The sequence below is a fragment of the Doryrhamphus excisus genome, chromosome 5 (assembly GCF_030265055.1).
Source record: "Doryrhamphus excisus isolate RoL2022-K1 chromosome 5, RoL_Dexc_1.0, whole genome shotgun sequence".
Classification (NCBI taxonomy): domain Eukaryota; kingdom Metazoa; phylum Chordata; class Actinopteri; order Syngnathiformes; family Syngnathidae; genus Doryrhamphus; species Doryrhamphus excisus.
Window position 1 is genome coordinate 22005038 of NC_080470.1, and position 27212 is coordinate 22032249.

General features: G+C 42.2%; 5 protein-coding genes across 19 annotated transcripts in view; 2 read left to right on the forward strand and 3 right to left on the reverse strand.

The window, feature by feature from the left end:
• The window catches only part of cyfip1 (cytoplasmic FMR1 interacting protein 1), a 32240-nt gene extending 19890 nt beyond the window's left edge, over positions 1 to 12350 (forward strand). For all 5 annotated transcript variants that reach the window (XM_058074134.1, XM_058074135.1, XM_058074136.1 and 2 more), the window contains exons 22-31: positions 839 to 1038; positions 1102 to 1189; positions 7871 to 8014; positions 8090 to 8180; positions 9426 to 9556; positions 9633 to 9705; positions 9780 to 9874; positions 9953 to 10191; positions 10269 to 10416; positions 11834 to 12350. In XM_058074134.1, the coding sequence (XP_057930117.1) occupies positions 839 to 1038; positions 1102 to 1189; positions 7871 to 8014; positions 8090 to 8180; positions 9426 to 9556; positions 9633 to 9705; positions 9780 to 9874; positions 9953 to 10191; positions 10269 to 10416; positions 11834 to 11998 (1374 nt within the window). In that variant the 3' untranslated portion in view covers positions 11999 to 12350. The remainder of the gene's footprint in view (positions 1 to 838; positions 1039 to 1101; positions 1190 to 7870; positions 8015 to 8089; positions 8181 to 9425; positions 9557 to 9632; positions 9706 to 9779; positions 9875 to 9952; positions 10192 to 10268; positions 10417 to 11833) is intronic.
• LOC131130071 (fibronectin type III domain-containing protein 9) lies at positions 2950 to 6251 on the reverse strand. 2 transcript variants are annotated; one of them, XM_058074165.1, is made up of 3 exons: positions 5968 to 6251; positions 5273 to 5413; positions 2950 to 3711 (listed from the first exon to the last, which is right to left on the reverse strand). In XM_058074165.1, the coding sequence occupies exon 3, from the start codon at positions 3661 to 3663 to the stop codon at positions 3037 to 3039; it is 627 nt and encodes a 208-aa protein (XP_057930148.1). In that variant the 5' UTR covers positions 3664 to 3711; positions 5273 to 5413; positions 5968 to 6251; the 3' UTR covers positions 2950 to 3036. The 2 variants fall into 2 exon arrangements, with proteins under 2 accessions (XP_057930148.1, XP_057930147.1); XM_058074164.1 differs by lacking the exon at positions 5273 to 5413 and having other exon boundaries at positions 5968 to 6248.
• nipa2 (NIPA magnesium transporter 2) lies at positions 12286 to 18553 on the reverse strand. Of its 2 annotated transcripts, none has more exons than XM_058074156.1 (6): positions 18300 to 18553; positions 17511 to 17750; positions 14650 to 14706; positions 14494 to 14584; positions 14271 to 14431; positions 12286 to 13824 (listed from the first exon to the last, which is right to left on the reverse strand). In XM_058074156.1, the coding sequence occupies exons 2-6, from the start codon at positions 17647 to 17649 to the stop codon at positions 13217 to 13219; spliced, it is 1056 nt and encodes a 351-aa protein (XP_057930139.1). In that variant the 5' UTR covers positions 17650 to 17750; positions 18300 to 18553; the 3' UTR covers positions 12286 to 13216. The 2 variants fall into 2 exon arrangements, with proteins under 2 accessions (XP_057930139.1, XP_057930138.1); XM_058074155.1 differs by lacking the exon at positions 18300 to 18553 and adding an exon at positions 17822 to 17988.
• Positions 18554 to 20343: 1790 nt separating this feature from the next.
• nipa1 (NIPA magnesium transporter 1) lies at positions 20344 to 26920 on the reverse strand. 2 transcript variants are annotated; one of them, XM_058074163.1, is made up of 5 exons: positions 26735 to 26920; positions 24402 to 24449; positions 24132 to 24222; positions 23825 to 23985; positions 20344 to 21276 (listed from the first exon to the last, which is right to left on the reverse strand). In XM_058074163.1, coding segments are annotated over exons 2-5 (762 nt in total). In that variant the 5' UTR covers positions 24403 to 24449; positions 26735 to 26920; the 3' UTR covers positions 20344 to 20767. The 2 variants fall into 2 exon arrangements, with proteins under 2 accessions (XP_057930146.1, XP_057930145.1); XM_058074162.1 differs by lacking the exon at positions 26735 to 26920 and adding an exon at positions 24590 to 24781.
• The window catches only part of herc2 (HECT and RLD domain containing E3 ubiquitin protein ligase 2), a 64990-nt gene continuing 62991 nt past the window's right edge, over positions 25214 to 27212 (forward strand). For all 8 annotated transcript variants that reach the window (XM_058074125.1, XM_058074132.1, XM_058074127.1 and 5 more), the window contains exon 1: positions 25214 to 25334. The gene's annotated coding sequence lies outside the window, so the exon portion shown is untranslated. The remainder of the gene's footprint in view (positions 25335 to 27212) is intronic.

Consider the following 27212-nt stretch of genomic DNA (forward strand, 5'->3'; position numbering starts at 1 on the left):
AAAACAAAACAAAAAGTTGTCATTGTAGGAAAATAAGTTTTTGGCTATATTAAAATATTATGGGAATAAAGTCAAAATATTACTATCTTCAGGCGAGAGACGGGGTGCACCCTGGACTGGTGGCCAGCCAATCACAGGGCACATATAGACTAACAACCATTCACACTCACATTCATACCTATGGACAATTTGGAGTCACCAATTAACCTAGCAGGTTTTTGGAATGTGGGAGGAAACCGGAGTATCCGGAGAAAACCCACGCAGAGATGGCCGAGGGTCGAACTCGGGTATCCTAGCTGTGAGGCCTGCGTGCTAACCACTCCTCCGCCGTGCAGTCATCCAATCTATTATAACCAGTAAATATGACAAATTGTACTAACAAAATGAAAAAGTTAAATGAGAAAATGCACGGTCATACAGTATTTCTAATTACAATGATTTGGAAGTGTGGTCATACTCAAAGGGTAGGAATTGTAGAATATGCAAATACAAGCATCAAAATGAATGCTATTACCAAACTTATATGTAGCGAAGCCTGGTCCTTGACGTGTCGTGCCCGCCCCCTAACATTTTTATCAATAAAAAAAGAAACCATTGTGGAAACAAAAACAGTGACATCATTGAATCAAATGGGCATTTTGAGGGTTGTTGTTACACATTTGGTGTTTTTGGTTAGAACTAAAGTTGTTGAAAAAAATGTGAATCTGGTATGTTTTTATAGCTGGTTTTGGGAGTAGCCTTTTTTGTCCTCAAGGCCTCAAAGGGTGCAAAATTAAAGGAACCCCAGAGGGATAAAGCAGTTTCTCACCAATTCAAACTCCTCCTTTTTGGCATCAAGGAACTGGAAGGTCTTCTGGAGATCAACCGTATGACACACAAGCTCCTCTGTAAGTTCCTGACGTTGGACAGCTTTGATGCCATGTTCCGTGAGGCCAACCACAATGTGTCGGCGCCCTACGGTCGCATCACGCTACACGTCTTCTGGGAGCTCAACTACGACTTCCTGCCCAACTACTGCTACAACGGCTCCACCAACAGGTGAGGGCACGCCACGCTGGCCGCTGTTGAACGTCGGCGCTGAGGTCTCCACTCTGTGTTCAGGTTTGTGCGCACCGTCCTGCCCTTTTCCCAGGAGTTTCAGAGGGACAAGCCACCCAACGCTCAACCCCAGTACCTCTACGGATCAAAGGTCAGTGGGCTGGTTTACGCCGCTAGCTTGTATTGTAATTAGGGATGTCCGATATCATCCCATCATGTCTGTATTGGTTTTTATGATGATGAATGAGAAACTGGTACCGCTGCACGCGCCTTCCAGCAGCTGTTAATCACGCCAAACAGAACACCAAAATAAGAGCACAAAACAGCAAACATGAAAATCCAAACTAAATTCCAACATGCCATGGAGAACCTGAGATAAAGCGCTTCTAGTCCAATATCATCATTTGTGTTGCATATTGTCTTTGTCTGATTTTGCAGTGTTTATTTGTGAAATGCATGCATCAGAAAAATCCCACGTTCCTGACACCACAGTAGCTTGAGGGAAGAGCTGCAGCCTATATCGGCACAAAGTCGATCATTTTGCAGGCTTTGATAAATAGACATGTGCATGTGTGTTTTCTTTGTCTCTATATACCACACAGGCTGGATGACATGGGGGTTCACTCTGCATCTGTCTGTGTGCATTGGTTCTATAGTGGAATGAAGAGAGAGAGCGAACCCTCCTGTGAGCCATTCAGCCTCTTTGTCCCATAATGTGGAGATGGGGCTACTAGTGAGTGGATACACTAGAGTTGGATACACTGTGTGCTAGTGCTAGCAGTAACTCGTGAGGAAGCATGGTTTGTAAGGCGAATGTGGGAATTTTTTGGTTTTAATGAGTGTATTACCACAGACAAGCCGATAGTTGCCATTTGTTTGAAAGCAGTGGTAATGGTTTTATTTCATTTGAACATGCATCAGATTACAATTGAGTGCATCATATAATCAGTTCACAGTTCCACATGTCCAAAAGGAGTAGGAAGAAGCAAAGCTTATTAAATCCTACCCCTCCATCTGGTACGTTTACAATCAGTAACTGTTACATTTGTTCACTTCCTGCTTTCCATAATACAGTTTAAGGTTTTTTTTTTAATAATGTACCTCATACCGAAGTACGAGGTGATATGACCATACAATGACATAATGGGTACCATAGTAAGTGTCAATATAGTGATATATATAGCACATCATGACTGGTTCAAGACTCGTCATCCTTGTATTTAGCAAACATCAACTGCTTGTATTGTTTCTTGAATTGGCTCATCGTTGTGCATTGTTTGAGGTCCTTACTCAATCCATTCCATAGTTTGATTCCACATACTGAAATGGTATGGCGTTTTAACATAGTCATATTTCTCCTCTCTTCTAGAGAAGTATTGGATGACATTTTTAGCTAATTGGTTATTTTTTAGCTTTAGGCATTATTTTAGCTGTTTGAAGATGAACTATATCAGCAAGTTTAAGTATTTGTGATTTTAGAAATAAGGAGTTGGTATGTTCTCTGTAGGCGGCATTATGAATTATCCTTACTGACCTTTTTTGCAGTACATTTAGCGAGTGAAGATTGTCTTTATAGTTATTACCCCATATTTTCACCAGTTTTCTTTCCAGTGATGAGAAAGAAGGACTATATGACCAACTTGGATGCGCACCTCATACAACCATCCTCAAACAAAGCCTTCACACCGACAGTCAATGCTTACTGAGGCGTTTGGTCGGCATAGTAAATATAAACAAAACAGCGCTAAATAGTGCATGCTCACAGATAGTGTCGCTCGCTACATTGCAAAAGAAATGGAAGCTTTCAGTACAGTTGAAAAGGCAACATTTCAGGAAGTGAAACATGCACACTTGAAAGCACCACAGCGTCCCCGAAAGCGGTTGACTCATGAAAGAATGAATCAGCTGATGTGAAATGGAAGCGTTTTATTTCGTCTGGACAAATAGGATCCCGCTAATGCATAACAGCAATACCACCATGACCTCAATCCAATTGTTTCATGCTGGCTCGCTTCCAGACAGCTTAGCCAGCGTCCTCAGCTCATGATCTCGTTTGGCGGCGTGCGCCGAGAGGAGCGGCGTATGCATGACCGCACCCCTTTTGGCGCCGTTATCGCAGCTGCCTCGAGGCGTGTAGAGGCGCCCGGATGCAAGGTGATCTCCGCCGACCACGTTGGTCACCGCCGGACGGCTGTCAGAGCCCTGGCCGGGGACGGCGCAGGTGGTGTGCAAACACCCCCACAGCAGGATAGCGGCAATGACCAGGAGCAAAACGCAGCAGGTCAGCCACACCCCTTTTGCCATCTCCCAGCCGGCTCGGTCTTGCGCCTCACTGCTGTCGCTTAGAGTGACAAAAACCTGACACTGGTCCCGGACCGGATTGGCGGCCTGACACGTGACACACAGGAAGTAGGTGGTCTGTGGCAGGAGGTTGGCCAAGTGGGCGGTGGTCTGGCTGACGGGGATGCGCTCCTCGTGCATGAAGCTCTTGCGCTTGAAGCCCATCAGGAGGCTGTTCCAGTTGGGGTCGTACATGACGCTGTAGAAGGTGTCCAGGCAGGCGGGGGATGGAGGCCAGCTCACTCGGGCGGAGGTGGACGAGATGTTGTAAACTGTGATCGCCATGACGTTGTGCTGTTTCCCGAGGATGTGGCGCTCAGAGTAAAAACACACCTGGAGAAGAGAGGCGGACATTTAGGCAAAACCCCAATTCTACCCCTGATCCCTCATTTTATCCGTTAGCCCTAGGTTTTGCATGTATACTGAATGATGTACATATATAAATGATGATAAATGATTAGATAGCGACCACATTGGCCTGATAATTGGAAGTTGTATTCTAAAACGCTCGCTAGCGAGGGGAATCTGCATCACTGACGTGTACTGTGTTGTTGACCTTTTACAGTATATTAGTTAGCTAATCATGTAATGCAGCACATCGTAATGTCTCTAGCTACATTTGCTGATGTTGTTTTAGCTACTTTTGCTGGTCTCCAGCGATGGTTATTGATACTCTTTTGGCTATGTCTGCTGATAGTCTTCTAGCTATGTTTGCTGACGTTGTTTTAGTTATGTTTGCTGGTACTTTCCCAGCTATATGTGCTGATACTCTTAGCTAAGTTGTTTTAGCTATGTTTGCTGATACTTTTCCAGCTATATGCGCTGATACTCTTAGCTAAACATGCTGATGTTCTCCAAGATGTGTTAGCTCATACTGTTGTAGCTACGTTCACTGGCATTCTTGTAGCCACGTGTGCAGGTACTCTTGTGCTTGTTTGCTGATGCTTTTCTAGCCACATTTGCTGATGTTCTTCTTGTCAGGTTTGCTGATATTGTTCTAGCTACATTTGCTGGAATTCTACCTAGTTTGTTGATACTATTCTAGCTATGTTTGCTGATTCTCTTTTAGCTATGTTTTGTGATACGTTTCTAGCCACTTTTGCAGATGTTCTCCTAGCTACGTTTGCAGATATTCTCTTGCCTATGTTTGCTGATACTTTTCTAGCCACATTTGCTGATGTTCTTATCAGGTTTGCTGATGTTGTTCTAGCTATATTTGCTGGAATTCTAACTAGTTTGTTGATACTATTCTAGCTATGTTTGCTGATTCTCTTTTAGCTATGTTTTGTGATACGTTTCTAGCCACTTTTGCCGATGTTCTCCTAGCTACGTTTGCAGATACTCTCTTGACTATGTTTGCTGATACTGTTTGCAGATTTTGCTTGTTTGCTGATACTTTTCTAACCACGTTTGCTGATATTGTTCTAGATACATTTGCTGAAATTCTAATTAGTTTGTTGATACTATTCTAGCTACGTTTTGTGATACGTTTTTAGCCACTTTTGCCGATGTTCTCCTAGCTACGTTTGCAGATACTCTCTTGCCTATGTTTGCTGATACTGTTTTCAGATTTTGCTTGTTTGCTGATACTTCTTAGTTACCTTTGCTGATGTTCTCCTAGCTACGTCTTCTTGCTACATTCGCTGGTGATCTTTAAGCTACGTTTGCAAATGCTTTTTTCCTATGTTTACTGATACTTTTCCATCTACATTTACTGATGTTCTACTAGTTACATTCATTTGCACATACTTTTTTTGCTGATATCTTTTTAGCTACGTTTGCTGATATTCTGAGCTATGTTTGCTACTGTTCTCCTAGTTACATTTGCTGGTGCTGTCCTAGCTACGTTCTCTGATATTCCTTGAGTTATGTTTGCAGATATTCTACTAGCTACCTTTTTGCTCACAGCAGCAAACAGACACAGCTCATGGATTGGAAGTCGCAGCCGGTGGTATTGGCAATTTCTTATGTGTAGTATCGGAAATCGAAACCCAATATGGATACAAGAATGGCTCGCATCGGCCCCATCCACATCCTGTAATGAAAGTAAAGAGAGCCAGACTTCCAGTGAATAATTGTAGGATTCCTTATTATTTATCTTTGCTAGTATTTGTGGAGTCGTGTACACAAAGTCCTGAAAATATTAGCGATACCACCTTGCCATCTACATGGGTATCAGCCACCAGCTAGGACAATACGACCGGGGGATAATAAGCTTTAAGTAAAGGATTGTCTGCAACTAAGCTCAGCCAGCGGCAGGATGAGGGAGGAGCCTGATTAAATTACATAATGCCCGGTGATTTGGCGGGAGGTCGTTAAGTCGCCACGCTCACCTCCTGACCTTGGAGATCAGCTGTGGAACATCAGAGTATATATTAGTATGTGAAATTGTCGCTCTGGCTTGAAAAGTGTCCAGAGTGGATGTTCTCCATGCTCCTCTCATTGCCGCTCATTGAAAAGATTCTATCATGTGTAATAATAACGACATTGATTGGACTTGATTTAGTGGCATGAAGTAGAAGAAGGGTAAACCCGGAGTGAAAAGCAGCCAAAGATGCCGGAACCTAAATTACGAGGGTTGAGACTTACCTCCGCTGGTGAGCTGGCGTCTCAGACAAGTCCCGTCAGCGTCGCCTTGTCAACATCTGGGATGATGCCGACAGTGTGGCAGCACGTCCTCGTCTTAGCCGCCGCCGTGGGTGTGCGTGCGCAGCCGCTGACAGTGGGGGGTGGAAAAGAGAACAGTTCCAACTTCCAAACGCTTTTATTCTTCTGGGAGGGGGCCATCTGCTCCCAACAGCAACAGATTGTCATCAAATGTGTCGAGGATTTAGAAGGGAAGCATTCATAAAAATGTACTAAAAATTAAAAAAGGAAAAGATGAGAAATTCACTAGCATGCACTGTCCCACGGCGCCACCTTCTGATGGACGCTTGCACCTCCTCAACACGCCTCCCTGCCAGACTGCTTGATCTTCCACGTATCCCGTCTGTATTCATTGTTTAGAAGTTACATGCTTCACTGCTGTGCATGTTTGCATACCATCGGTATCATAATTACTGTATTGTGTTCCATTCCATCTGCATATTCCTAAAATCATGTGTTTCCAAGTACTTATGACTCAATAATATGGGCTCACTTTACAATAAAATACACTTAGTTACTGAGGACGTAGTTACTTATGGAGTACTAAGGATTACTGAGCAACTAAGACACATACATTTAGAGTAGTTACTGAAGAACTAATGAGTAGTGGTTCGTAGGTAAAGTAGGTTCCTTCCTCATGAACTAATCTTATGTTGTGTATCGTTATTGTAAAGAGTTACCAATAACATTAGCATTTAAGACTTCAACATCTGTGAAAATACTTGCATTCATAGAACTATATATATATATTAGGGCTGACAATCGATTAAAATGTTTGATTGCAATTTATCACAAATTGTCCACAGTTAACTCGGTTAAGTGCATTTAATCGCAGATGGAAATAAGTTTTTATCTATGATAAGTAGGGGAAATCTCATTATCTCATAATCTCTCATCATCTCATCTATGATAAGAGGGTTGTGGGAGGTGCTGGAGCCTAACCCAGCTGTCAAAAAGAGTAGAATAAGGTGAAAATTATTACTTATCTTCTTTTGTGTCTGTTATTATACGGGAGCCAGGCAACGACATTTCGTTGGCAATTTCACTACTGTGTTTTTGTGCAATGACAATAAAGGGAGTCTATCTAAATATGAGAAAAAAATATTCTCACAATAAAAGTTGCAATTACAAGTATAAACTCATAATACTTAATGTAGTAGCATAGAGTTGAATATTAAAATAATATTAAATAAAAATAATATTGTATTATATAATATATGGAAAACAAAAAGTTGTCATTGTTGGAAAATAACTTTGTGGCTATATTAAAATATTATGGGAATAAGTCCGGAAAAAAAGTCAAAATATTACGAGAATTTTTTTTTCAAAGATTTCAAAAGAAAGTTGAAATTCACTCATTCATTTTCTACTGCTTATTCTCACAAGGGCCACAGGGAGTGCTGGAACCTATCCCAGCTGTCCTCGGGCAAGAGGTGGGGTACACTCTGGACTGGTGGCCAGCCAATCACAGGGCACATATAGACAAACAACCATTCACACTCACATTCATACCTATGGACAATTTGGAGTCGCCAATTAACCTAGCATGTTTTTGGAATGTGGGAGGAAACCGGAGTACCCGGAGAAAACCCACGCATGCACGGGGAGAACATGCAAACGCTACACAGCCTAAGGGTGGAATCGAACTCGGGTCTCCTAGCTGTGAGGCCTGGGGGTGTGGATCTCTTTGTGGTAAACAAGACCTCTCACACTAACATGTTTTGTTTTATTACAGTGTCATCTCAAAATAAGATTAGTTTATTTCTGATACTTTATGATACAACCGTGTTTTTCAGCTTTCAACCCGTGGCTTCCTGTTTAAAATTCCCTTCTCTCCTTGTGGCAGACCCTGAACCTGGCCTACAGCAGCATCTTCAGCTGCTACAGGAACTTTGTGGGCCCGCCCCACATCAAGGTGATGTGCAGGCTGCTGGGCTACCAGGGCATCGCTGTGGTGATGGAGGAGCTGCTGAAGGTGGTGAAAAGCCTGGTGAGTTACGCGGCGCCCGCTCTACCCCGTGGCCGATTTGCACCCCGGGTCCTAAAGAACCCCTTTTCCTCCCAGCTCCAGGGCACCATCATGCAGTACGTGAAGACCCTGATGGAGGTGATGCCCAAGATCTGTCGCCTCCCTCGCCATGAGTACGGCTCACCAGGTTGGTGCACTCTGCTAATGCAGATTCTATTGTGAAGCAACTTATAGTCTGCATGGTTTTTCCACTTTTATGACCTATAAATGTAGTTAGAAGTTTCAGATAATGATGTTGTGCATTTGGAAGTGAGCCATGAAAGAAGTTTGGAATGGCTCAAAACGCTCCGTTTGAAAAGGCGTGGTAAAACTGTTACTTTGTGATGTCACAGAGGGTGGACTTCCTTATATGGTTCATTCACTTCTGACCAATCTCAGTGGGAGTGGGCATGCCCGGAGGCGGGTCATGGGTGAAATAAATTAAAACAAACCGTTTTGGCAGGAAGCACAAATCCAAGGAAATACAGCAGGAATAGGTGCAGATTCTGGAAGATCAAAGTTTTCTGTGTAGGTTATTATGTGTTGCTGCTCTATAGGAGTCCACAACTCAATACAAAGGGTCAAAAATGATTATGTTAATAGTATGTTAAAAGTAATTCATTTGAAAACTGGTCAAAAATGAGGAGAAACAAGCTGCAACTTTACAAGAAAACAAGTTGTACTTGAGGAAATACTGCAGTTTTACCAGGAAAAACAAACAAAAAAAATCTATTTTAGATACAGTAAACTCATTAAATTTTTGAAACCCCCCCAAAATTAAATACTAAATGATAAACACTCAAGTGATTATTATAAATAAAAAAATCTAAACCTTAAACTGTATTATGGAAAGCAGGAAGTGAACAAATGTAACAGTTACTGATTGTAAAAGTACCAGATGGAGGGGTAGGATTTAATAAGCTTTGCTTCTTCCTACTCCTTTTGGACATGTGGAACTGTGAACTGATTATGGGATGCATTCATTTGTAATCTGATGCATGTTCAAAAGAAATAAAACCATTACCATTACCATAAATATGAAAATTGAGATCAATTTTTATCATTTAGGAGAATTTTTTTTATTATTTTCCATTAATAAAGTGGTAAAATTACAAGAAAAGTCAGTGTCTGACCAGAAAAATATTGCAATATTAAAACAACAACAAAAAAACGAATTTGAACATGAATTTTATAAGATTATTTTTCCAAAAAAACGCATGAAAGAGAGAAAAGAGGTGAAGTGGTAATTGGAATAAAATTCCGATTATAAGAATGTCCATTGTAGAAGAATAAGGTGACAAGGTGACTATCTGACCAGGAAAAAGGTAGGATTATTCAGGAAAGCATATTAGGATGAAACGAGACATGATTGGATGGCATTTGCCGTCTTCAGGGATCCTGGAGTTCTTCCACCACCAGCTGAAGGACATCGTGGAGTACGCCGAGCTAAAGACGGTCTGCTTCCAGAACCTGAGGGAGGTCGGCAACGCTCTCCTCTTCTGCCTGCTCAGCGAGCAAAGTCTGGTAGGACACGCCCCCTGTCTTCTTCTATGATGTGCTGTCATGTCTCCTGATTTACTACTTGTACTCGTACTTGTAGTCGCAGGAAGAAGTGTGTGATCTTCTGCACGCTGCCCCGTTCCAGAACATTCTACCCAGGGTCCACGTGAAAGGTGGGTCCATTTAGGAGTATTTAGGATTGATTGTTATATATATACTACAAGTGTACACGTTTGTGTTTGAGCAGAAGGCGAGCGTCTTGACGCCAAGATGAAGCGGCTGGAGGCCAAGTACACGGCGCTGCACATGGTTCCGCTCATCGAGCGCCTCGGCACGCCGCAGGTACCACCGTGACCCACGCTAACCTCAGCGCTACGACAACCTCGTTTTTAAATATTCTATGTGCCCCCCACTCATCAGCAAATCGCCATCGCTCGTGAAGGCGACCTCCTGACCAAAGAGAGGCTGTGCTGCGGCCTGTCCATGTTCGAGGTGATCCTAGCACGCGTCCGCGGCTTCCTGGACGATCCCATCTGGCGGGGGCCCTTGCCCAGCAACGGCGTGATGCATGTGGACGAGTGCGTGGAGTTCCACCGCCTGTGGAGCGCCATGCAGTTCGTTTACTGCATCCCTGTAGGAGCGCACGAGTTCACCGTGGAGTGAGTGTTGCCACGTGCGCCCCCGTGTGGTGACCACAGGCACCTCACCCAATCACTATGTCATCCTCCTCCTACAGGCAGTGCTTTGGAGACGGCCTCCACTGGGCCGGCTGCATGATCATCGCCCTCCTGGGACAGCAGAGGCGTTTTGATATCCTGGACTTCAGCTACCACCTCCTCAAGGTGCAGAAACACGACGGCAAGGACGAGGTCATCAAGAGCGTGGTGAGTCACCCTTCCACTTCCTGACCAGCACACGTCTTTATTTTTAGCTTCTTGTAGTACGCATCCATAACGCGACTCCACCTCTTACTGACCACAGGACATCCAGACAATAGTTATTTACTGGATATTTCATTCATTCATTCATTTTCTACCGCTTATCCTCACGAGGGTCGCGGGGGTGATGGAGCCTATCCCAGCTGTCATCGGTCGAAAGGTGGGGGTACACCTTGGACTGGTGGCCAGCCAATCACAGGGCACATATAGACAAACAACCATTCACACTCACATTCATACCTATGGACAATTTGGAGTCGCCAATTAACCTAGCATGTTTTTGGAATGTTGGAGGAAACCGGAGTACCCGGAGAAAACCTATGCATGCATGGGGAGAACATGCAAACTCTACACAGCCTAAGGGTGGAATCGAACTCGGGTCTCCTAGCTGTGAGGCCTGGGGGTGTGGATCTCTTTGGAAAAACTTTTCAAAAAATACAACTGTTTTTTTTTTGTAAATGTATTTATCATGGCTGCAGATGGAGGTCAAGTGGTTAGCGCGCAGGCCTCACAGCTAGGAGACCCGAGTTCAATTCCACCCTCGGCCATCTCTGTGTGGAGTTTACATGTTCTCCCCGTGCATGCGTGGGTTTTCTCCGGGTACTCCGGTTTCCTCCCACATTCCAAAAACATGCTAGGTTAATTGGCGACTCCAAATTGTCCATAGGTATGAATGTGAGTGTGAATGGTTGTTTGTCTATATGTGCCCTGTGATTGGCTGGCCACCAGTCCAGGGTTCATTTCTTGACTTGACGAACAAAATATTCTTAAGATTTTGTGAGTAACAAAAAACAATGTAAAAAGTTAATTTTTTTAATTGTGTTTTTAACTAAAAATCTTTTTAATGTATTTATCATGATTTCCGGCCAATAAGAGAAAAATATGCTAATTTGTCAATGGCACAATGACTGTTTTGGTAAGAATACAAAGCTGATTATCCACCAAACTGTCGCGGATGTCTGACGCCTTTCCAACGTTACTTAGTTGTGTTGAAGAGTGTGAAGAAGTAACAGCTTGTGTCCTAACTGTGTTTATTTTGGGTAAGTCATCAAACAAAAGGGGTTTGGCAGCTGTCTGGAAGTCCTCGGGAGTGGCCACCCGGAGGAGGGTTGGGGGTGAAGTAAATTATACAAACCGTTTGGGCAGGAGGCAGGAAATCCAAGAAATATAGCCGGAATAGGTGCAGATTCTGAAAGATCTTTGCGCAGGTTTTGGTGTGGAGCTGGTCCACAGGAGGCCATAAAGACCCGAAAATGTTAAAAGGACGCATTTTCCTTTCCTGAGAAAATATTTAAAGCGGGAAAGAAATCACACCTGTCTTGCATAAAACCAAAAATTAAGTGATGTTCGTCTGATCTTTCAGCCCCTGAAGAAGATGGTGGACAGGATCCGCAAATTCCAGGTCCTCAACAACGAAATCTTTGCAATCCTAAATAAGTACCTGAAATCCGGGGACGGAGAAAACATGCCGGTGGAGCACGTGCGATGCTTCCAGCCGCCCATACACCAGTCGCTGGCCAGCAGCTGAGGTGCACCCACGCTCCGGCCCCCCCCCCTCCCAGACAATCCACTTGTAGTTTGGCTTCCTTAGAAAAGGACCATTCACCTTTTGTTTCTATTCACTTGTGCCTTATGAAAAGCAGTTTTATACTTGCAGTACAATAGATGGCGTTTTAAGACTTATGGAATATTTAAATGTTTGAGGTGGTGGAAGGTTGAAGTGCGGGGATTTTTCTATTTTGACCAACATGCATGCTGAAACTTTTTTTTTTTTTTTAAGTAACATTTATAAGAATTGTACCTTGACTTTCCTCAAATGGTGTAATAATCATTTTTATTTCAATAAATATGTAACAAATCTGTGGCTTCATCTCAAGAGCTTTACGTGTAAAGGCTACCTTTAGTCCAGAATGAGCGCCCACAAAAATAGTTACTTTCAAGTATCACAACCTCCATTTGTAGTAGTCACTCTTCAAAATAAGATCGTAGAGAATATAAATTAAATAAAAATAAAAAGCAAGTCAGTGCATGAATATGTGCTTAACTAAAAACACGTACAAAAATATCTACAAAAAATTGGACTTTGTCATTTTGTGTTAACTTTAACATGGAAAAAGGAAACAAAAATGAACATTTAATTTGAAAAAAACAAGTAAAAAAAAAATAATTTTTCATATTTGTTAAACTTGTTTTACTTTTACACGACTGCAGAAATTGTTCAACAAAAAGTGAACTTGTGTTCGACAAAAGCACATTTTAGAACTTTTTCAACACAAAAACATGTTAAAAATGAAAAAAATAATTCAACATTTTTGTTGAACAATTTCACTTTTTCCTGATAAAAATGAAATTAATTTTTTTTTTAACTTTTTAGCCAAAGCAGTGAAAAAGTAAAAATGGTGTTAACCAAAAAAGGATGACAAATATGTCAATTTTTACTTTTTCATGCTTTTTGTTCGTTTTTTTACCATATCATTTTTTAACTTTTTTACTGTTTCAGCAAAAACTATGAAAAAGTAAAAAAATTGTGTTCATGTCAGTTTTTTTTTTTTTTTTTTTTTTACTTTTTTCCCCGTGTTTTAAACCAAAATTCCCCAAAGTAAAGTAAAAGTAGTAAAGGTCACCTAAATGCCAGGAAAGTGTTGTGTCCAACGGAATGAAAAAATAAAGAGTGCGTACGGTAAGGCAAAGGAAAGGACTACAATCCTTCGGTCTGTCGTCCATTGATTGTCCGGGTTTGGCGTCCCTAAGGCGCCACGGTTCCGTTCCGTCTGGACACAGCGTCGAAAGGCGAGGCCGGCTCCTCTGCATCCTCGCCGGCGCGGAGCAGCTCGTACGTACCGTTGGCACGGTCGTCCTTGCGCATGGAGAAGGCGAGCGCGGCCAGGCTGACGCTCACGTCCTTGAAGGCGTGCAGCAGGAAGATGCCCACGATGATGGTGACGAAGCCGCTCAGCGTGCCGATGATGTCGTCGGCGCCCATGTGCTCCCACTCCTTGAAGAGGACGGCCGAGCAGGCGAGCACCGAGGTGGTGAAGAAGACGTAGTAGACGGGCGTCACCAGCGACGTGTTGAAGATGTCCAGCGCCTTGTTCAGGTAGTTGATCTGCGTGCTGACACACGCCACCAGGCCCACCAGCAGGATCCACGCCAGCGGCATCTTCGCCACATTGGTGCCCGCCACCGCCTCCTTGATGGCGATGCCCAGCCCTTTCACGCACGACACCGACAGCGCCCCGATGGCTGAGCAGATGGTGATGTAGACCAGGATGTTGCTCTGCCCGTGGCGAGGGCCCACCACGAAGATGAAGATGAGCGCCACGATGATCACCAGCGTGGCGAAGACGAAAAAACCTGCAAGGACGAACGGCATTCGCGTGACCACTTTCTCACACACACACGGCGCTTGGCGTCCCACCTGTCACAGCCCTCAAACCACCCCCCCAAGGTGGAAAATCCCTTAACCTATGTTGATACACTTTATACACAACACAGGGGCAACCTATACCAGGTGACTTGGTACACCCTGGATTGGTGACCAGCCAATCACAGGGCACATATAGACAAACAACCATTCACACTCACATTCATACCTATGGACAATTTGGAGTTGCCAATGCCAGGACATGCTAACTCCACATGCTAACCCAGATCATTCACCTGGTGGGAATGACAGGAAGTCGCCTGTCTGAAGGTCTTAAAGAATAACAGCATTCATGGAGCTGACTTCCCATCAGGCAGCAAGCTAGCAAGTGAAGCGTCGAGTAGTGCGTTCGGTGAGTGGACGACGGGGTACTTACCGGGGTCCACCAGCTTCCCGGCCATGTGCTCCAGGCTGCTGATCTCCTCCTCCTGCGGGGCGTGGATCACCATGGTGGTGGAGCCCAGGATGCTGAGCAGGCAGCCCAGCTTCCCGTGCAGGTTCAAACGCTCGCTCAGGAAGTACGACGACAGCACGGCGCTGCAAGACACGCATGTACGTCAGCACCCAGCCGACGCCGCCGTCGGACATACATGGCGTACCTGACCAGCACGCTGAGGGCTCCCAGGGGCGTGACAAGGGTGGCGGGGGCGAAGGCGTACGCTGCAAAGTTTGCTAATTCACCCGCGCCCACTGCAAAAATAAACACACGCTCTTCATTTTCCGTCGACAATAAGAACGTAGGAGGGATCCCTTACTTGAGAGCAAACCGGCCCACCAAAGCCACTCCTTCAGGTACGCATGACCACCCTGACCTGCAAGTCAAAAAATAGGCATCAGTGCTGCTTCTTACTTCCTGCAATGTTTCTCATGCATTCAGGTAGTTGTAGTGGCCTGCCACAGATACATCTGGAAAGCCACAGACACAGAGGCACCACCACTCACATATCAACTATACAGTTGTGTTAAAAATTATCCAACCCCCATTGCAGAGAAGTGTTTTCGGAAATTAAAAAAAAACCATTTAAATCATGTTTATAATAAAATCTTGTAAGGAGGTCTAAATTAACTAAATGCAACTAAAATGACAATAATATTTTTTTATAATATAATAATAATAATTTAATAATATAATACAATAAATGCCCTTTTTGTGGTTTGCTCAATGACAAAATGATTCAACGTTTCAATTGCTAAAACGCATTATTGCAGTGGGGGTTGAATCATTTTGAACACAATATATAAAGTAGTCAGTGTACAGCTTGTACAGCAGCATGGATATATCGGTAGTATTCACTGGGAATGTTTCCCATACATTCAGGTACTTGTAGTGGCCCGCCACAGATACATCTGGACAGAGTATGACTGCAAAACTAAATTTTTTTTTTTTTTTTTAATAGAAACATTATACAACTAAAATTACAGTTTTCCTCAACTATTTCATTTTCACAACATTATAGCTTTTTTGCCACATAATTTCCCCAAAACGACTACTTAACTGGCCATTTAATTTTTGTTTTTTCATATTACACCTTTTTTTAAATGTAATATTTCATCTTTATGCTACTAAGGTGATGCTGTTTTTATTATATGCTGTTATTCGCTTAATATTTTGACTTCATTTATGTTTAAAAAATATATAAATTAAATATATAAATGAAATAATTGTTTGATTTTTACCATTTACTCATTAAATTATATATTTTTAGAATGTGGCAATAAAAACTAAACCCAGCCACGGGCCACACTTTGGATACCCCTGTTATAGACCAATGAAATGACATTGTGCTATTGGTTTCTAATGGCTGACCAGTACCATCAGGTGGGATGTTTACTGGTAATGACTTTAGCGTTGTAGAACAAGCCGACGTACAGCGGCAGTGGAATGCAGCATGGATATATCCGTAGTATTCACTGGGAATGTTTCCCATACATTCAGGTACTTGTAGTGGCCCGCCACAGATACATCTGGACAGAGTATGACTGCAAAACTAAATTTTTTTTTTTTTTTAAATAGAAACATTATACAACTAAAATTACAGTTTTCCTCAACTATTTCATTTTCACAACATTATAGCTTTTTTGCCACATAATTTCCCCAAAACGACTACTTAACTGGCCATTTAATTTTTGTTTTTTCATATTACACCTTTTTTTAAATGTAATATTTCATCTTTATGCTACTAAGGTGATGCTGTTTTTATTATATGCTGTTATTCGCTTAATATTTTGACTTCATTTATGTTTAAAAAATATATAAATTAAATATATAAATGAAATAATTGTTTGATTTTTACTGTTTACTCATTAAATTATATATTTTTAGAATGTGGCAATAAAAACTAAACCCAGCCACGGGCCACACTTTGGATACCCCTGTTATAGGCCAATGTAATGACATTGGGAAATTGGTTTCTAATGGCTGACCAGTACCATCAGGTGGGATGTTTACTGGTAATGACTTTAGCGTTGTAGAACAAGCCGACGTACAGCGGCAGTGGAATGCAGCATGGATATATCCGTAGTATTCACTGGGAATGTTTCCCATACATTCAGGTACTTGTAGTGGCCCGCCACAGATACATCTGGACATAGTATGACTTCAAAACAAACGTTTTTTTTTAAATATACACATTGTACTACTAAAATTACAGTTTTCATCAACTATTTCATTTTCTTTTGGTAATTCTGACTTTATTCATTATATTTTTACTATATTTTTATAACATTATAGCTTTTTGCCACATAATTTCCCCAAAACGACTACTTAACTGGCCGTTTAGTTTTTGTTGTTTTTTCATATTACACCTTTTTTTAAATGTAATATTTCATATTTATGCTACTAAGGTGATGCTATTTTTCATCATGTTATTCTCCTAAAATTTTGACTTCATTTCTGTAAAAAAAAAAATATATATATACATGAAATAATTGTTCGCTTTTTACTGTTCATTCATTCATTTTCTACCGCTTTTTCCTCACAAGGGTCGCAGGGGTGCTGGAGCCTATCCCAGCTGTCTTTGGGCGAGAGGCGGGGTACACCCTGGACTGGTGGCCAGCCAATCACAGGGCACATATAGACAAACAACCATTCACACTCACATTCATACCTATGGACAATTTGGAGTGGCCAATTAACCTAGCATGTTTTTGGAATGTGGGAGGAAACCGGAGAACCCGCAAACTCCACACAGCGATGGCCGAGGGTGGAATCGAACCCTGGTCCTCCTAGCTGTGAGGTCTGCACACTAACCACTCAACCGCTGTGCCGCCGATTTTCACTGTTTACTCATTAAATTATATTTTCAGAATGCTGCAATAAAAATAAACCCAGCCACGGGCCACACTTTGGACACCCCTTGCCATAGACCAATGAAATGACATTGTGCTATTGGTTTCCAATGGCTGACCAGTACCATCAGGTGGGATGTTTACTGGTAATGACTTTAGCGTTGTAGAACAAGCCGACGTGAAGCGGCAGTGGAATGCTGCGTGTTTACTAAGTACCACGACTGGTTCTTCAATCGCTGAAGTTATTCCAGGTACGAGCAGGGCGTGCCGAAACCCGGCAGCCAGAAATCGGGCCATTTTTTTTCTGCCTTGTTTTTGTAATGTGTACCTGCCCGCATGGATCCCTTCTTGGCCAGCCTGAGCAGACCTTTCTTCTTGAGGATGAAGCTCCCTCCGATGAAGATGCTGGAGCTGATGGCCAGAGACAGGCCGATGTAGAAGTCGTACTTGCCCCTGTCCTGCGCCATGCCGAGGCCGGATGTGCCGTTGCTCACATCGACCTCCAAGCAGTGGAGAAGCCGCCGCTGCTCCGAGAAGCCGGAAATGCAGCTCAAGCCAAGCCACGCACCTGAGAGCACAACATCCACGTAAAACACACACACACACAGATAAATACGCATCAGCGTTTCAGACACGGACCGTTTACGCCGCTACACGCCGACAAATGCGGCCAGGAGGTGGAATTCGCCGCGTTAACGCTACACTCCATGGCGAGCAAGTTACCTAGTTGAACCGGCTGCTCCCATGGAAACTACACACGCGCACTCCTTGCTCATCACGTGCTCTGCCATGTTAATTATGTGCTGCTTCACCAAGAACCAGGAAGTGACGCCGAGGTCACCTCCAGCCAGGTGAGCTTCATTAGCAACAAGCTAGCTTGCACCTTTAGCCGGAAAACTTTAGATTATTTTCCACCCAAGATTCAACTTCTATGACGTGAAACACTCACAACAACAATACCAGCGGTGATGTCAGGGGAGGGTTGGAGCTAAGTCGGACATAACACGAGTAAAGCCACATGTTAGCGGGGCTAGCTCCCGCAGCTAACAACGCTCTCGCTGACCGAGTCGCCTCAAGAATGTCACTTTGATTGCGGTTGAATGATTTCGATAAATACCTCTCAGAGGACACAAAGGTGATCCAAAAAACAGCTCGCATCCAGGTGACTTCCGATCCCTCACATCGTGCACCGTCCGTCCAGACCCGGCACACACGCAACCCAAGCGGCTACTGATCAGTGTCACACCGGCGGAGGATGCTGCTGCGACTGCCGCCTGGTGGAGCCAGGAGCCGCACCCTGGTGCTAAAACAAACAACTAACTTCTTCAGGCAGGAAATGAAAGCCCACGACACAAATGAAATTGGCTTAACGTAAATTGACTACAGTGGCCTTGTTACGAAACATTTCATTCCCAACAACATGCATATAGATTACATCATATACAGTACACATGATTCCATTCAGTGTCACGTGTCCAAAGGGAGTAGGAAGAAGCAAACCTTATTTAATCCTATATCTGTTGCACTACATTTATTCCGTATGGAGTTTTAACTACATAGAAATATGCTAAGGTAGTGATGTCATTCCAGTTATAATAAATAGCAATCACAGATAATAGTGTAATAATAAATACTAGATGACAGAACAAGTTGTATTGCTCCTTGAATTTGCTTACCCTAGTTCAGAGGTCTCAAACACGCGGCCCGCGGGCCAAATGTGGCCCGCAGGGCACTAGTTTGAGGCCCCCACCTTGATATGAAAGTTTAATGTTAGTGCGGCCCGCGCAAGTTTGATATGGATGCTGTATGGTATCATGTACCCAGAAAAAATTATTACGTTTGATTAATGTTCATGTTAAAGGTTAAATAACTGTTAATAGTTATCCTCCCTATCCGTGTGGAAGTGGTAAGTTTTTTGCTATTTAAGTTTAAAGGAAATAACTTGAAGGCTACCGTTTAGGTCGCTAGCGCTCTAGTTTGTGAGTTAGCATGTGTCTCAAGACCCTGCAGTTGCGCAATATGTTGTAAATAAAGAGTATAAATGTGACTATAGTCGTGTTTTGTCATGTCTACAGGGCTCTAATAATGCTTTGTTCATTTTAATCTGAAAAAAATAATTTGTCTACCCACCAATTATATGTGGTTTCTTAAGTTGTTATTATTTGCCATTTTATTATTATTATATTATTATTTTATTATATTTATTTATTACTGATTGATTTATTTTCTTTATTCTTGATTTGTTTATTTATTTTTCATCTTATTTTGTGCAGAAAAATAAAAATTAAGATAACAGTGGAATGTTTTATCAGAGCTTTTATTGTAGAAAATTGGAACCAAAGCACTGAAAAAGTTTGTATATTTTTCTGTTTTTAATAAATGCGTTTTTTTGTTTTTTTTTAAAACCTGATGCGGCCCAGCCTTGCCCAGATCCTAGCTCCAGTGGCCCCCAGGCAAATTGAGTTTGAGACCCCTGCCCTAGTTCATTGTTTAAGTTCCTTACTATGCAAACTCCACACAGAGATGCCCAAGCAGAGCATTGAACCCAGGTCTTCCCGATCTCCTGACTGTGTTGTAATTGTAATAAATAATAAATGTAATATTTGTGATTTTAGAAATAAACGATTTGTATGTTATCTACATATATGCAGCATTAGTCATTATCCTCACTCATATTTATTGCCATACATTTAGCGAGTGGAGATTGATTTTTTTTTAGTTATTACCCCATATCTCCATATAATAGGTTAAATAGGGGAAATTATCCTCAAAAGGGTCGCAGGGGGTGCTGGAGCCTATCCCAGCTGTCTTCAGGCGAGAGGCGGGGTACACACCTGGACTGGTCGCCAACCAATCACAGGGCATATATAGACAAACAACCATTCACACTCACATTCATACCTATGGACAATTTGGAGTCACCAACTAACCTAGCATGTTTTTGGAATGTGGGAGGAAACCGGAGTACCCGGAGAAAACCCACGCATGCACGGGGAGAACATGCAAACTCCACACAGAGAGGGTGGGATTGAACTCGGGTCTCCGAGCTGTGAGGTCTGCACACTAACCACTCGACCGCCGTGCAGCCTGCATTGATTTCATCACAAAAATAAAAAATCTCATATGATTTCATTCGCTCCCAAGTAGTAAATGTAGTTAGAATGTTGTATTCTGGTGTTAAATGATGCCAAAGATTCAGATAATGAGGTTTGAGCATTTTGAAATGAGGAAGTTTGGGATGGCTCAGAACGCTCGGTTTCAAAAGGCGTGGTAAAACTGTTCCTTTGTGATGTCACAGAGAGGGGACTTCCTTATATGGTTCATAGTTAGCACTTGGGGTGTGTGACCAATCACAGTACAGTGGGTGAGATGCAAACGCGTTCGCACAGACAATACAGTTCCAAATGTGAAAATTGTAAATAGTTGATGGTTAAAAATTGTTACTTTTATGTAAAACAACAATTTTTTGTATTGTTTATGTTGTGGCATCGTAGTTTAGACATTTTGGCTAAATATATACGGCTACATTTGTGTCTGAATGAAAGCTACGCTTGAAATGTATCTTTTCATAAAAAGCCGTTTTAATCACTCCATCTTCATGCACGTCCCCGCCACCTTCCAAGAAAGCGAGGCCTCCTGAGACATTCGTAGAAGAGTGACCCCCACGCACACCGTGGTGAAACCGCAAAGCACGGCAAGGCAGTCGCTCGCCGTGAGCGCCGTCCACTCCTTGAAGAGCAGCGCTGACGCCAGCATAGCCGCCAAGGTGAAGGTCACGTAGTAAACAGACTCAAACACATCAGAGCGGAAAGACTCCAGCGCCTTGTTGATGAAGATGAACTGGACCAGGACGCTGATGCCCAGCGTTCCCAGTAGTACCAGGAAGAGTGCGAGGGTACGGGCGCTCCATGCTTCCCCGCCAAAGACATCATGGGCTGCCAGTCCCAGGCCTTTGCTGCTGGGCACGGTGAAACTCCCCAGCAGGGAGCATATGGACACGTAGACCATGATGTTGGACGTGCCGTAAGCCGGAGCCATCCATCCTATCAGCACCAGCAGCATCAGCACCACCACCAGCATGTAACTCACAAACACTGCAGAGAAGTGTTGCAAAAGCATCACAGCATCAAAACAGTCATCTCCATGCATGTTGTCACATTATGAAAAATCACAGGATGCCACTTTGATATTAGCTACAGTATGCTAATATATGCTAACTGCATCTCAGCTTTGTCATATACTGTAGGTGAGAAAGCCTATGGACTTCACTCTTCTTCTCAAATCTTTGTACATTCCCTTCTTGCAATATGGCTTTAAACCCCTAATATTTTTACTTTATTCACTTAATATTACAACTTTTTCTACAAATTTCCAGCACGGAATCTCCATCCACGGACGTCTCCATGGCTGCTGTGTTATCGTAGCTCCAAGATTCGGCACCTGTTGGGGCAGAGGTAGGGAACCTATGGCTCGGGAGCCAGGTAGGGCTCTTTTGATGACTGTATCTGGCTCTCAAGCATTTACCACAATAAAAATGTATGTTTGCTAACATTTTAAAGTAAACCATCACAGAAATCACTGTTAAAAATAATATTAAAAATGAAAACTTTCTTATGCATTTTAATTCGTCCATCTATTTTCTACTGCAATATGGCCGACCATATCCATCTTTCTTGATGATATTTTCCAGGTCAAACACCAAAACTTGATTATTACTGGGTAATGCGGTAGTCTACCTCGGTCATTAAGATGTAAATGTAAACTTTCCTCCTTTAGTCAAATAGTCACCTAACTAAAGCTGCAGAACCAAGCCTTCTGATGAAGATGGCCAAAAGAATGAAATACATGTACTGAATACGGTTCAAAACTATGCAGCAGCAGAAGTTGCATTAATGGCAGCAAGTATTTGATTTATTATTGGACACTGCGCTGCTCACGAAAGTGTGCTGGCCACACCCCATTGGCGTGGGGTAGTGTGCCTGGTCTACGTAATTAGAGCCCATTATATCTAAAACTGTTGGTCTTACATACAAATTCACACATTTTATTGCATTCAATATTTTAAAAAATGTATATGGCTCTCACAGATACACATTTTAAAATATCTGGCCTTCATGGCTCTCTTAGCCAAAAAGGTTCCCGACCCCTGTGTTGGGGGGAACTTCTCCAGGCCTACGCGCCCATGCATCCAAAGACACTCATATGCGCATTCGCCCATGCTGGGATCTCTACCTTCCCTTTCGCCTTCTTTGGCACTTGTCTTGTGTTCATGTTGTGTAAAAATGTGCTTACTTGTGCAAATGCATGTATGTATGCTGAGGTTTTTTTTAACAGTCCCATATTCTGCTCCTTTATAGGAGCTTAGTTTGGAATTGGATTTCTTTTCCCCTCTCCTCTCCTGCCCCTCCTTCATCGCCCAATCATCCTGTCCTGTCCACCCCTTGTGTTTAACCCACTTTCATAAGTCATCTCATGCTACTAAAATGTTATTAATTTTCCTCATAATTTTAAGACGACTTTTTGCTCTTAGCAAAAATAATTTATACTCGTAAAATTTCAGTTGTGGTTTTTTTCCCCCAAAACTATGTCAACTTACTTCTTATAAATGTGTTCTTGTAATTACGATATGACTTTCTTTCCATAATATTTTGACTTCATTCCCATATTGTTAGAACCTTTCCTCAACCTAGTTTTGCATTTATTTTGTTTTGTTTCTCATAATGTTAATACTTTAAAAAAGTTTTTTCTTTAGTATTTCAAATCAGTGCTGCTAAAATGACATTATTATTTCTGTTAATTTTTGACTTCATCCTCGTAAAATTACAGCCATTTTTTTCATTTCTGTGGTTGTTTCCTTTGTAATTTTTTTAACTTTTTCAACTTTCTTTTCAAATCTTTGTACATTTTTTTCTCTTAATATTTTGATTTTATTCCCATAATATTTTAATATAGCCACAAACTTATTTTCCTACAATGGCAACATTTTGTTTTGTTTTTTTTCCCATATATTACATACTACAATATTATTTTTTATTTAATATTTCAACTCTATGCTACTAAATTAAGTATTATGAGTTTATACTTGTAATTGCAACTTTTTTTATCATTTAATATTTTTTCTCATATTTTACCTTAGTCTTGTAAAATTACAGCTTTTTTTTTTACTGTATTTTTTTTTTAATTTACCACTACTTCAACTTTCTTCTTGTAAATTTTCCTCTCACAATTAGGTCTTGATCCCATATTTTGACTTTTATTCCTGTGACATTATGACGTTTTCCCAAACATGACAACCTTATTTATTTATTTTTGTCATATTCCAATTTTATGCTCCTAAACTACAATGATACTACATTATTTGCCCCCAAATTTTAACTTTTAGTACTTTTTCTCATTACATCACAACTTTTTCTTTTAATATTTTGACTTTCTCTTTGTAAAATGACTGTAGATTTTTTCATTTTTTACTGTTATTGTTAAATTATAAATTTAGAGTGTGGCCTGTGTGTTGAAGTTTTGACACCCCTGCTTTGGGCTTGACTATAAGCAGTGGTTAGCTTCTTTTTACACTTGTATGACAGTTAAGAATGGGCTGCTGGCTCCACCTTAATCATGAAAGTTTAGACATGAGTGCCTGATCACCTGGGTCTGTGAGTCTTTCCTCCAGCTCTGGTCGTGACGTCACACACTCTGACGCTGGCGCGTGAAGGACGAGCACCCCGGAGCCGCTACAACACAACAGGCAGCCAAGCTTCCCGAGGATATTTAAGTGTTCCTCCAGGAGCCAAGACGACAGCACGGCCCTGACACACAACACAACAAGGCCTTTGTGTCGACACCACGCAGCAAAGACAATTCAAGCCACTGTGAGAACATCATACATAATGTATACGGCCTTCAGCGTGACTGCCATGCAGAATTCTCACTTAGTTCAAAGTTTACGACTTACCCAAACAGAACTCCAAGGGCTCCCAGTGGTGTGACGATCACAGCAGGGGCCATATTATAGGCCAGGAAATTCCCAATTTGACCTATAACCACTTTGGGAGAGTCATACATGTGTGTATGTGAGAGGATTTAACATAAATATGCATTGAGGAGAAGGGTTCTTTGTTTTTGGTGGGGAAAAAACATATAATGTACACACATTGGCTACACACAGTTTATTTCCTGTTTAACAGTATTTCCACGCCCAACCACTAGAGGTCGCCATACTCACTGGACACAGTGCCGCTCCACCAAACCACATCTTTTAAGTAAGAAACACCTGAGAAAAACGAACAATTGTTTAGTTTAATAAACTGAAAATTACTGAATATGAATGGATGAATGAATGAATGAATGAATGAATGTATGGATTCCAACGTAAAGTTTAATGAATCTTGAGACTATTTGTAAGTATTCTACCTCTTTGGCGCGAGAGTAATATTCCCTTTCTCTGCAGCACAAAAGTCGAGCCGTTAATGAAACTGGAAATAACTGCGATCACTATTCCAACAGCCGGCTTTGAAGCGTCATTGGCGTCTAAGTCTAAAAACATTTCTGCAGTTGATTTGCCGAAAGTACAGAATGTTTTCGAGTCCCTGAACTCCACCGGGAGGTTTGGGTCGGAAGTGGGATGATGCGCAAGCGCACTTCGTTACGTCAATAAATACAGAATATGCCAGTCTGGCTTGTAAATTATCCCATTAGACCCTGGACAGAAGTGTACAAAATCTTTATTTATCAACCTACTACGAGATGAAAATTACAGCAATAACACGAAACAATATATACACAAGATGTGTATTCCAGCTATTTCATGAGCCACACGCGCCTTTTAGTGGACAAATTCTGTCACTTCATACTGGTCCCACCCCTCTGTCGGCTCTCCTTGGTCCCGCCTTCAATTTTGAAGAAGCGCGTGTTTTTAACACCGACAACGTCGAGCGGGCGGAGCAGTGCGAACCCCATCCACTCGAAACCCTCAAACCCCACCTCCGCGGCCTCTAAGATAGCTTCAACAAACGTAATAGAGCGCTCCCGTTGGGACTACGTCATGTGTTTCTAGCCACGCTTCGGTTCACTGTCGGCGACCTGTCAATCAAGTGGAAATGCTCATTAAAGCAGCATAGCGGCTAAAGGGGTCAGGGGACAGCGTCAGATACCGCAGGTAAAATAAATCTTTTTTAAATTACAAACTCTATCAATGTTGACTCTCCGAAAAGTTAGCATCCCGTCGGGCTTGGTGTCACCCCTTGGAGGTGTGTTCACCAGGGCTAGGATGACGATAGCTTGTATTAGCATGGCTAGCTATAGCCAATATTCATATTGGTTTACCAGCAACAAGCTAGCTGCTTAGCATTAGCTGCCGTGCTAAAATTGCTTGCTATTTTTCCTGCATTATTGGCCCAAATGCTCTTATTATCGTTGCGTTATTTGCTGTCACAAGATAGCATAGATTACAGTAGTGTTATCAAGGTTAACAGTGCTTCGGAGAGCTAGCATTTACAGCTATGATGCTCTGCTCCAATCGTCATGTCATGATAAATACACCCTCACTAATTATTTACACATATAAATACACTTAATAACTTTCCAACTTTGGCCTTAAATCAGATGTTGGTGAATGATTTTGCCCTGGGTATGCATTATTCATATCAGCTGATGTATATTTCATAAGTGTCCCTTAAGGATACTGCAATTGTGAGACATTCTTGACGGCAGATTAAAAAACAACTAAATTTAGACGCTGCCTAGTTTTTTTTTGGTCCAGCGTAAACATCTGTGATTGAGTTTCGGAGTATGGCAAATAATCATGGGGAGCGTATCATGTGGGGATACCATCTTGTTTACATTCAGCACCGTCCAAAGTGCAGTTCAAGGACAATTCTATACATAAAACTAAACATTAACACTACGGACGAGGATTAGGGCCAAATAATTAAATATTGACTGCTTGAACAAGAGATCACAGTAAATAGCATATATTATCTTGACCAACACTGCAGTGCGTTTAGTGTGTTTACTAAAAAATACAACCCTACCCAAATGGTCCAGCATGTTTTTAACTCTTTTTTTTTTATGTGGCCCGTTTGCATGCCCCTGATAATGTACATAAATGTATGATGAGAATGTTGTGTATGTGGCGTGTTGCAGTGCAAAACTCCATAAGTGAAACTCAATCTGTTGGTCAAGTTCAAGCAAATACTCGACATGGCGAGAAAGGAGCAAGTAAATTGTTTATGTCACTTTTTCGTCATGTTTTTATTGGTGGCAGCCCGCCATAAATAGATTTGGTGCTACCTATTTCACATTATAATGGGAATGCCTGAGTAACTCAACTTGTTTAACGCAGCTGGTTTGTCAGAGAATGAGATGAAGCATGAGGGCTCATTGAGTAAACTCTCATAAGGGTGCAATGTCAGGTTTTATCAGGGTTAATTGGTCCCATTCCTGGTATTCGGTGGTCAAATCTGGTTCTTGGGAGATGGAACGTCACCTCTCCAGTGGGAGAGGAGCCCTAATTTGTGCGGGAGTTGAGAAATTCTGACTAGACACAGTTGGACTCACCTGGACCCACAGTTTGGGTTCTGGAACCAAGCTCCTGAAGAGGGACTACACGTTGTTCTACTGGGGAGTTGCTGCAAGGGAGAGGCGGTGAGCTGGTGTGGGCTTATTAATAGGCCCCCGATTCTGTGCTGGGGGAGACTTCAACACCCATGAGGAGAATGACCGTGTGACACGGTGGGGCGTGATTGTAGGAATGGCCCCCCGATCTGAAACCATGCGGTGCGATGCTATTGGACTTCTTCATATGTTCCTACATACAGTGAAGAAAATAAGTATTTGAACACCCTGCTATTTTGCTATTTCTCCCACTTAGAAATCATGGAGGGGTCTGAAATTTTCATCGTAGGTGCATGTCCACTGTGAGAGAGATAAACTAAAAAGAAAAATCCAGAAATCACAATGCATGATTTTTTAACAATTTATTTGTGTGATACAGCTGCAAATAAGTATTTGAACACCTGTGTATCATCTAGAATTC